The sequence below is a fragment of the Sinocyclocheilus rhinocerous genome, unplaced genomic scaffold (assembly GCF_001515625.1).
Source record: "Sinocyclocheilus rhinocerous isolate Xijiao unplaced genomic scaffold, SAMN03320098_v1.1 scaffold638, whole genome shotgun sequence".
NCBI classification, from domain to species: domain Eukaryota; kingdom Metazoa; phylum Chordata; class Actinopteri; order Cypriniformes; family Cyprinidae; genus Sinocyclocheilus; species Sinocyclocheilus rhinocerous.
In genome coordinates this window covers 256557-267610 of record NW_015664206.1, presented here as the reverse complement: position 1 = coordinate 267610, position 11054 = coordinate 256557, and the positions used below count along the sequence as shown (strand labels likewise).

Below are 11054 nucleotides of genomic sequence, written 5' to 3'. Positions count from 1 at the left end.
AAGTTGACTAAAACTAAAACCATAAAAAAAAATTTTGTTACTTGAAATAAAAAAAGTTAAATAAAATTAAATTAAAATTGTTTAAAAAAGTAAACTTGTCAGCTAATTCCCAAGGAAACATTTCTAATTTCTAATAAACAAAAATTATCATTACTATTAGACATAAAAAAACTAACACGTACTGGTAAAAAATGTATAGCCTGAATGCACTGTAAGTCGCTTTGGATAAAAGCGTCTGCTAAATGAGACAAATTATATATATATATACTTTAATGTTTCAAATAACTTTTGTGAACATAAAATGTCAAAATATGGATGAAATAATGTTCCATCATCATTCAGCATAACACATATATTTATGTAAAACTTAAACATCAATCTTTTCAATCGTAATACTTATTAAATTATATAAAAATGTATTAGTGATTATATTAATTTTTATTGTATTTTAAATTATTAAAAACTTCTTGCTGACTAATGGGTAAAACCTAGTGGTTTGATGAATGGTGGCAAAGATTGGTAAAGATTTCAAATGAAAATTAATTAGTATTTTGGGCTCTGCACTGTGGTCCTTAAATAGTCTTTTAATGTCATCTAATGATTCTTATATGCCTGAGAAGACTTTTGGTATACAAACTGTTGTTACACTGAATTACATTTTTTTTAATGTGCTCATAAATTCTATAGGTAACACTTTATTTTAAGGTGTCCGTGTTACATGTGTTACATGTACTTACTATTATAATAACAATGAATTATGCATGATTACATGCAAGTAACCCTAATCCAAACCCAAATCCTATGAATGCACTGTAAGTCGCTTTGGATAAAAGCGTCTGCTAAATGAGACAAATTATTTAAATAAAATAATTAATAAAAGATTGTATTTAGATAAATTATTAATAAAAAAGACACAAAAAAAAACTTTTTCAAACTAGAGTTACATGTACTTACTATTATAATAACAATGAATTATGCATGATTACATGCAAGTAACCCTAATCCAAACCCAAATCCTAACCCTCACCATATAATAAGTACATGTAGTTAATTAATGTTACTGAGTACTTATATGTATAATTACACTGTAACAAGGACACCTTAAAATAAAGTGTAACCAAATGTTTTTACATAAAAAAGGTTTTACATTCACTTGACATTTTCCTCTCCATTCCTCCTTTGTAGCAGCAGCAGTTTCAGCATCTATCCCATCATGCCCCAGGCTTCCCTCTGACTCCACACCCCTCAGGACTGACCCTGGGAGCGGGTGCGAGCCTCATGGCTCTTCCCGGGGCCTTCCCGTTCCCCCCGCACCTGGCGCCTAAAGATGACATCACTCACCCCGAGCCCCTGGACTCCAGAGGTGTGTGGGAATCTATTAGTGGGTTAAATCTATAGTCATTTCAAATTATGGTAGTTTTTCTTGTATGACCTTAATTTATGCAAAATTACTGTTACAACTATCACATGAAGCCTGACCGCTTTTTGCATACTATATAGTAGGGAAGTACGTATATTCAGACATGGACACTGCAAACTCCATTCAGTGGAATTACATGGAATGAAATTTGTGAATTTTCCTTCGCCTAGAAAAGTAGTCTCACCTCAAAGTGGTGATTTAGACAACTAGACAGCTCAAATAGCAACATTTTTACAGATTTGAAGCTTTACATTTCTTCTGGAAAGCCCCGTAGACTGCCATTGTACGTGCATTAGTGTAAATGTGATTTTTGCTTCTTTTTTGATTGTCTGTGGTAAGCGACAGCATGCCAGAGATTTGCTCCATAGACATTAGATTGAAGTTAATCCGGAATATTCCTGATATATATTGTGAATGCTCGAGATAACATGAGTCAATCCTTCTGTGTCTCTCTTCATTTCTGTAGATGGAGCTCCAAACAGAGTGAGTATCAAACCTCAGTGTTTTGTGAAACAGTCCACTTCCCATTGGTCCATCCAATGGTTATTCATGTGTCTGCATGCAAGGATTGCACTGCTGATTGGATTTTATATGTTGAATTGGATTTTTGTATAGAATTGCATTTTTAATGACATGCATAAGATTGTCAGACACAGAAGGATTTGTAAATGAATGTGAAGTTGGAGTGCGTGTCTGAAAGTCTCCTGTTTGATGTGGTCCTAAAGACCACAAAAAAAGAGACAGATGCAGCAGTCGTGAGTGGGGTGGCCAACCCTAGCTCCGCCCCTTTTTATACACTCTTTATACAGTTATTTATATTAACACACATAGTCTCTACATACACACACATATATATGAAGAGTTTGGTTCCAAAACACTATAAATCCATTTTGATTAATTTGAGTAAAAATGTGTTTTCTTTACCAAGAAAGTGGCTAGATGAAAACCACTATTTTCTGTTTCAAACCTTCACATAACATCTTTAGGTTATAATAACATTAAAAATTTAAAACCCAGTTTTTATTTTCAAAGATTTATTATAAAATGTAATAATTTTTTCCCCCAAATGCAATAAATCCATGACACATTTTTTTTTTTTCCAAAATGCAATAAATCCATTGAATCAATACAAAAGTTATTTTTCATATTGAAACTGTTGAAAATACACAACATAGTAAGTTGATCCACATATGACAGCCTCTGAACTTGGTCAATACTAATCTTATATACGAGCACTGGACTAAAAATTCATTCAATCAGTCATCGCTCCCAAAAAGAATTCAACGGGTCATCTTGAGTGCGTGGAATGGTGCGCTGTGATTGGTTGAGCGGATATATCGCATTCTGCAGAGGAGGGAGACTGGCGTTTGTCGCGGTTTGAAAAAAAGGGAGAAAACATGACAGAATAACTCGGCGGATATCGCATTTTGCGTAAAATTAAAAATTTACTTTTCAATACCGACCAAATACAATACTGATTTTGGCGGAAACTCAATTTTTTTTAAAATGGCGTTTATCGCGTTTTGGAACCAAACTCTTCATATACATACAGATAGTGTTAGATTATAGTGTGTTTATGTGATGTATATCGTGTATGTTGTGTCTGTGTGTATTTCAGAGCAGCAGCGGCTCTCCGGTGGGCCATCGGTCTGCAGGCTTGCGTCTGGGTCTTCCTCCTCCTCCTCCTTCCTCTTCCTCATCCTCTCATGCTGATATGGACAATAAACGGGGCGGCCCAGACCAGACCAGCACGGGACGAACACGGAGGGTAAGTCAAGTCAAGACCAGACGTGCTGCTTCCTCGGTTTCTAAGCGTCTCTTTTAATAAGATGCGTTTGAGTTCATCCTGAAGTCTGTGTGATTTTCACTTGTGCTTCCATGTTCAGCTAAATTACATCACCAGACTGCCGCCTGCAATTGAATATTAATGCTGATTATTTATTTAAAGTGATATCATTTCATCCCTGATTCGCTGACTTGTGAATTCACTCACCAAACCAGAGACAAGCTGCTCAGATGTTGCTCTTTCATATCTCCGGAGAGTTTCAGTAACAATTTAAGTATTAATAAATCTCAGATGTTTCTCCCAAAGTTCCTTTGGAGAAATAAAATATAGACACAAATGAGTCAATAGTTGTCATACAGTAGGATTATGGACCTCTAAAATTTATGTAGTTAGAATAGCACTGTTATTTAGTTTTTGAAATTTGCTGAGAAATGTTAATATTGAGATCAGTGTTATTTTAGTTTAATTTATATACAGTTAAAGTTTTATTAATATTTTCAATTAGTTTTTATTTTTATATTTTCTGTTTTTATTTGACATTTTAAGTCTTTTTGTTATGTGCTTTGTCATTTTATTATTATTATTATTATTAAACATTACTATTTAGCTTTAATTATTATTTTGGTTATGTCTTTAGTTCAGTTTTAGTTTTTTATTTATTTTCAGTTAGTTATGTTAGTGCTGCAACTTAAACCTACTTCATTTAGCTGCCAAGGCAGCATTTATAAATAAATAAATCTTATTGTAATTAGCTTGTATTTAGAAATGTTTGAGATCTCTTCTAAAACTCTAGAGGAGACACATGTACAGGAGATTTAAGCACAAGTCTCCATTTACTTTCCAATTAATCTCATCACTGAAGTATTTAGTGCTCATGATTGGGTTGGTCTGATCATGTGTGTTTCCTGCAGGAAAGTGGCGGTAAAAGTGAAGACGCTCTCAGAAGAGACGGCACTAAAGAGGTGTGAAAACAGTTACTCGCTTTCTCTTTCTTTCATTCTGCAGCAGTCGGTTTTGTTCCAGTAAAGTTGGTTACGTAGTTAATTCATTTCCTGTTGCTGAAGAGTAGCCTGCAGCTGATTGGTCCGTATCAGTAAACATTCTGAGCCTGGCCAGGTGTAAATACAGTGTATATGTGACCTCATCAAAATTCAGGAAGATTTATGTTTAAACAATATGAAGACGTTATGAGTTATTGATTTATAAACCTGGTCATTTTCATTGGCAACATTAACAAGTTTTATTACATTAATGTTTGATATAGGGATGTAACGATTCACAATTTAGATTTCACGATTCGATTCGATTCACAATTTTTTTTAACAAATGAGATTTAAGACAAATTATAAATTCAATGTGTGAATGAGACGCAGATTCACTCTCTGCCAGCAGGTGGCGCTTAAAGCGTTTCCTTAGTTTCCGCTGTAAACAAAGCAGCGCTGCACTTATGAACTTTAATATGCATTATACAGAAGCAAGATGAAAAGAAAAAATACCATTGAAAGACAGTAAGTTCCCCTCAGGCTCAGACATACATTCATATAAACTCCTACCCCTAATTGAGCATCTCAACCGATTTGAATCGTCACATATTTAAATCGATTTTCAACCGGCTAACCGGTTAATCGTTACATCCCTAGTTTGATAGATCATTCATTCAATACTTTAAATATCTAGAAATGCCATGATCCTTGGATATTATATATTTTCCTTTATGTTCATATTTGAAAATACAAAAACTGTTGATCAAACACTATATGATGTTTTAATCAATTACTAATGACAGTTATTATACAATGTAACCAAGTTCATAAATCATAAACTTTAGGCTTCATTTGGCATCACAACATTTTTACCTGGTAAACAGAAACATCAAAACAAGTAATTAAGTAAAAGTAAATACATGTAAAACCTAAAGTAAAAAGTTTGCTTCTGTTCAAACTATTTGGCCCAAAAAAACATTACCAGGAAACGGATTAAATCTGATCAGAAATGATGTCCGTTAGTGGTATTCGCTAAGGTAAGCATCACTAAACGGTTCATACATGAGGTTAAGGATTTCAGCAGTTTAACAAATTATTCCCTGCATCGTTTGTCTGTGCTTTAAATGATACTTTGAAATCCCACAGCCTCCTGTTGAAGGCAACATGTGCATGGGCAAGCACACCCTAGTAGTTGCTGATGATTTTGTTAAAGGGGTCCTATTATGCTTTTTCACTTTTTCAACTAGGAACTATTCGAGCCGTTCGTGCCAGACTGGGGAGAGAGGTGTTGTAATAATGTAAAATATGTGAAAAATAATGTTTTTCGAACAACCTAGTATGAGAGCCTGTTCTAGACCACCCCCAAAACAAAATCAAGACTTTGTAAAAGAGCATAATAGGACCCCTTTAAAGGTCGCATGATTTGAAGTTTTTGATGACATCTTGTACTGTCTGTGTTTGCAGAAAAGTGCGTCACCCGCAGGAGTCTCTCCCAGATCGACGGAAGGGAATGGACTGAACAGCTCCCCGGTGCTCAGGAAGAATCCGTCCAGAGAAGGCTCTTCCTCGCCTCAATCTCAACCACGCTCGCCCGGACTCTGCAGGAGCCCCACTCAGGTACGGAGCGGGTCACAGATGGATTCATTAGGAAATAATTCATACAAATACTCAACATTTCCCATAAAATAGGGTCTGAAACAGACCATTTATGTGTTTAACTATGTCCTTTTCATGCTATTTAAATGGTTTGGTAAATTATAGTTTATCAAAAATATCTAGGACCCTATGATACAGAATCACAGAATCCAGTCATGCAAATGGATTTTTACCGTATAATGTGGAAAGTCACGGTATTTGCCAAAATTTGGATGAACAGATCAAAAGTAGGGCTGTACTAGTGGACTTAGTGTCTGTGATACTGAACCGCAAAAGACTGCTGCTGAAATATGAGGTGGTGTTTTTTGAGGACATGAACACATGAACTTCATCTCCAGAGCTGCTCTGAGAGTCTCGTTGCCAGCAATTCACCATTTCACTGAGAAAATATCATCATAGACACACAGAGACTACAACTCCCCAAAATAAAAGTTTGGTTTTCTTAAAGTAATAATAACAATAATAATACAGTTTATTAATTTTTTTAAGGAATATCACACAATTGTATCCATGTTTTAATTTAAACAATAAACCTCTGTTGTGCAGCACTTTGTTGGCCAAAGAGTGAAGGCAATTTGTCCAATTTATTTGATGACATTTTAAATGATTTATTAAATTGTTGAAATTGTATGCATTCAGCTGATTACCACCATTTTTGAAAATAAATTTGTATTAAATCATAAAGCACAGAATCCAGAAAAAATCAAACAGACAACACAGAATTTCTGAAGACACTTCATAGGGCAGTATTATTATTAAAATGTTAAGAAATTATTATTTTGTTAAAGTTTTGTGAGTTCAGTAGGTTAGAGATCCTGTTTTGATTAATACAATTTCAATTAACCATTAAAAACCTAATCCAGAAAAATGAAAAAGCAAGTCATGGCATTTTTGAAAAATTGAAACGCATTTCATAGGGTCATCTTATTGTTAAAATTTTAGGAATTAATTGATTAGACATCCTTTTTGATTATTAAAAATTAATAAAAAAAATGTAAAACCTAATCCAGAAAAATTAAAAAAGAAAACACAGAAATTGTGGAAACATAACATGGAATTTTTAAAAACATAAAACACTTTTCATAGAGCCCTGTTATTGTTAAAACTGTAATAAATTATTACATTGTTAAAATATTGTTAATTTAACTAATTAGACATGTTCTTCATCAAATTTAATTAAACCGTTAAAAGCGTAATCCAGGAAAATTTAAACGGGACACAGAATAAAACAAAATTAAAGAAAAAATATGGTTTTCATATTGTCCTATTATTGTTCAAATTCTTACATTGTTAACGTTGTGTGTCTTCAGTGGATTAGACATCCTTTTTAATTAAACACCACGGAATTTTGGGAAAAATAAAATGTATTTCATAGGGCCCTAAATATTATATCTAATAGTTTTATTATTAAAATTATTATTTAAAAAAAAAGAAAAAGAGACGTTTCTGTGGACATGGTTTAGTTGTGTTACTCTCTGTGCTTTCAGGAGAAAGTGAGATCTCCTTCTCCTTCAGCGTCCCATGATTCACTCTCTCCTGGCTCTCCAGCACCTCTCTCGTCCTCCGCCCGCGGCCCGTCTCCCGCTCTCAAACACTAGGTGCGTCCTGACTCATGCTTTTACTGCTTACAGGGGGATGGTTTTTCAGTCGGCTGTGATTTCATCTCTCCCTCGCCTCCAAATGGCTTTTTAGTGACGAATGCTTATTCACCTTGACGTCTGGTTTTCCTCACAGGACCCACTCCTTCCCATGGAGTGAGACTAGTGAAAGACAGCCACTACCCCTCCCCAGCCCGCCCTTCCCAGAATGCACGGGGCCAGTCCCAGAATGCACCGGGTCAGGCCCCAGAGTGCTTGGGCATGGGCATCAGGTGCCTTGTCAGAAGCCCTTCATCTGTTCTTGTGGCCCTCCGAGCCGAACTCGGAGCGAACCGCATCTGTGTTTTTCACATGCCGGGCGTAATCAGCCAATCAGCTGTCTGACAGCTCTGTCAGCCAATTAGAAAGCAAGCTGAATATTCTGGTGAGTAATATATTTGTGTGTGTGTGTAAGGTATTATTTTTTTATCTACTAATATATTACATTAAATATATTTATATATATATATATATATATATATATTACTTTTATATAATATACTTATTAATATTATCATATAATTGATTATATTATTTAATATCATGTTATAATATACGTTTCTTATTTTATGAATATGTATATATATTTCCCATAAATAATAACAATAATATATATATATATGCACATTTAAATAATGCATTAAGAATGCATGATATAAAATCTAAAAATAAATAAATAAACAAATACATTTTATTAAATTATAAATATATTAAACATTTTCTTTATGGCCAACAACTAATGGTAACTATACATGAGCATTTTGTCTAAAAACTTATATTGTCTAAAACAATATATTTACTAAAACACTTCTTTAGTAAATGAATAATGAATACATTTGTGCTAACATTTTAAAAGATTTTCAAAAACCTTTACTAAAATTACCATATCATTTCCAAAATTGTACAGTGTCACATTTCATAAGTCATTTGTAACTGTTTACATAAAAAGTCCAAATTCAAAATATCAATAAAAATGTAAATCATATATAGACATTAAAAAAAAATTACTAAAACAAAAATTAAAAATATAAAAATGAAAACAATCAACATTCAATAAAAAAAACTAGTAAAAATGACAAAAACAAAATTACTAAAACATTTTACTTTTGTAATGTGACACATTTCTGAGTAAAATAGATATTTAATGAGGAAAAAAAATAGTTTGGGCTCTTATCCATCAGTAATTAATTTTTAATTATGAAAGTGGTATTTAATAATCATTAGATCCAAGTGGGCATACCTAGATTTTTGATGAAAGATTACAAAGACAAAAAAAAAAATCGTAACATTTTTGAGTCAGATATTAGTTTTAATAATCATTTCATGAAATTCATTGCTTCATGAAATACATTGTTTATTTGAAGATGATGAAACATCCTAATGTATTTTGTGGGCTATTAATTTAGATGTTTCCTAAAAGCGTGGTAACTGAAAAATATTGAAAATCAAAGCATAAATCCAACCAGAATCATCTCTTATGTCTTTAGTTCTGTCCTTGTCATCTCCAGCAATGCTGGCCAATAACTGCAGCTAATACTGTGTTTCTGTGTTTATCCTGTGTGCTTTGTTTTGTCTTTCAGTGTGACAGGCCAATGGAGGCAAGATACGGGTTTCTCCGTATCATCTCCCACACAGAAACGCCAGTTTTGTGTCAAAATGAGTTCAAAACAAAGGCATGGAAACTTCTAGACAAATGGACGTTGAGGTGTTCCTGTTATAGCACCATTTCACTTTTTCCCCCAGAGCTTTTAACTGTGTCAGTAAAGAGCTCGAAACACCCTGAAGTCATCGCATCGTTTCCCCTCACTGAAGAAAATGAGCCTATTTTCAAAAATAGTGGAGTGTTCCTTTAAGAAAACTGTCATTTTGAGAGCATAGCATTAGTTTCACACAATATTCGAAGAGAAATTATGCTGTTTTTGCTTGTAATAAACAGGCTACTGTTGTTCAAATATGAATACTCACTTTATAATGATAAATGAAGCAATAAAGCATGAGAACCTGTGCTGTATTGTGAATAAAATCATGGTCAAAGGATGCTGTTAGTGTGTTTCTATTCACAATACAGCACAATCCTGAGTGCTTTATTGCATTTGAAAATGGTTAATGCATAATAAAGACATTAAGTACACAAAAGGTTGATTAAAATATCATTTTATTAAACAAATTCATGTCTGTTTCTCTCCTGTGGATCATATACACAGAAAGTCACCTAGAATTTAGTAAAAAAAAAAAAAAAAACTATTTTATACAACTCTATATTAGGGATGTAACGATTAACCGCGAGCCGGTTGAAAATCAATTTAAATATGTGACGATTCAAATCCAACCAACTCGACTGAGGACAACAGAAGCAATCAAAACCAACAAAAGAGCAATAATTTACAAGTACTATATTAGTATATTATTATAGCGTTAGCCTATATTTCAAGAAACGTACAGTATTTTGTCCAAGCAATAAAAAAAAATAAATAAATAAAAAATTGTGAATCGAATCGTGAGTTGAGTGAATCGTTACATCCCTACTCTGTATGTTTTTAAACCTCTTAATTGTAAACCAGGACAGTTCAGGCTATGAACAAACAAACTCTGGGGCTGCGATCTTATGATGTAGGTTTCAACACTAGGCTGCGCTATGATCAAACACTTATCAGTCAGATCAGGTTCGCATTTGCTTTGCTCCATGTGGAACTAGTTAGGAGATCTTCACCCCCTATCTAAACAAATGTAATGGCTTGACTGTTTATTTGCTAACTTTTCCAAAATGGCATTAACACTAACTGATAAAAATAAATTAAAATGTGTTGAAACCTGCTCAGTTGACGTCAAACACTGATAGATTTAGTGCATCTAAAACCATTTAACTGATGAGCGAATCTTTTGGCTGAAATGGCCACACAGTTTTATCTGACTGATGTAAGACAGCACCATGAAATATCACCGGTCAAATGCAGGTCATACATCCCAGAATGCTTCGAGGATGAAGCACTGGAAACATTTTTGGGTCGTGTCTTCACACTCTTTGGATTTGAGACTTTAGTCTTTGCAACTTTACAGATCTTCTTTATGCACCAAGAGCTTGTAACACTCCAAAGAGAAAGGAAAAATTGAAATCGCATCATATGACCCCCTTTAAGTGATCATCTCTGACTCATTTCGAAGTGGAAAACTTTTTGGTGTGTTTGTCAAGAATCAGTGCTGGATAAAAAATATAAAAAAACTCCTTTTGTTGGATCACATGGACTGTAAATAAAGCTCTATGTAGTAGCGGGATGTCACGTGTCCATGACACAACACATAAATGAAAACCAGCCTGAATTGAAACCAGTCCCACCTATAGACAATATAAAAGAGATTGTACATATACACTTTGACTTGAGGACATTAAATGTGAAGTCAGTGTTTCTCAGATGTTTCCAGCCCTGCCTGCATTTAACTGGTTACAATGAAGCTGAAGAGAATCAACTGTCCTTGAACACCAATCTGATGAAAAGAAGCAGGATTTATCTGACATTTTTGGCTGCTTCAATTCCCACAATTCCCTTGTACAATCGTCTCTGTGTTAGATAAGG

At 33.9% G+C, this 11054-nt stretch overlaps 1 protein-coding gene across 3 annotated transcripts in view; it reads left to right on the top strand.

Moving 5' to 3' along the window:
* The window catches only part of LOC107729985 (transducin-like enhancer protein 1), a 20945-nt gene extending 11653 nt beyond the window's left edge, over positions 1–9292 (top strand). For 2 of the 3 annotated variants that reach the window (XM_016540723.1, XM_016540725.1), the window contains exons 7-14: positions 1186–1363; positions 1887–1903; positions 3039–3188; positions 4118–4168; positions 5654–5806; positions 7333–7443; positions 7580–7867; positions 9063–9292. In XM_016540723.1, coding sequence (XP_016396209.1) covers positions 1186–1363; positions 1887–1903; positions 3039–3188; positions 4118–4168; positions 5654–5806; positions 7333–7443 — 660 coding nt within the window. In that variant the 3' untranslated portion in view covers positions 7580–7867; positions 9063–9292. The remainder of the gene's footprint in view (positions 1–1185; positions 1364–1886; positions 1904–3038; positions 3189–4117; positions 4169–5653; positions 5807–7332; positions 7444–7579; positions 7868–9062) is intronic. The other variant, XM_016540726.1, reaches the window with a different exon arrangement.
* Positions 9293–11054: the final 1762 nt, after the last annotated feature.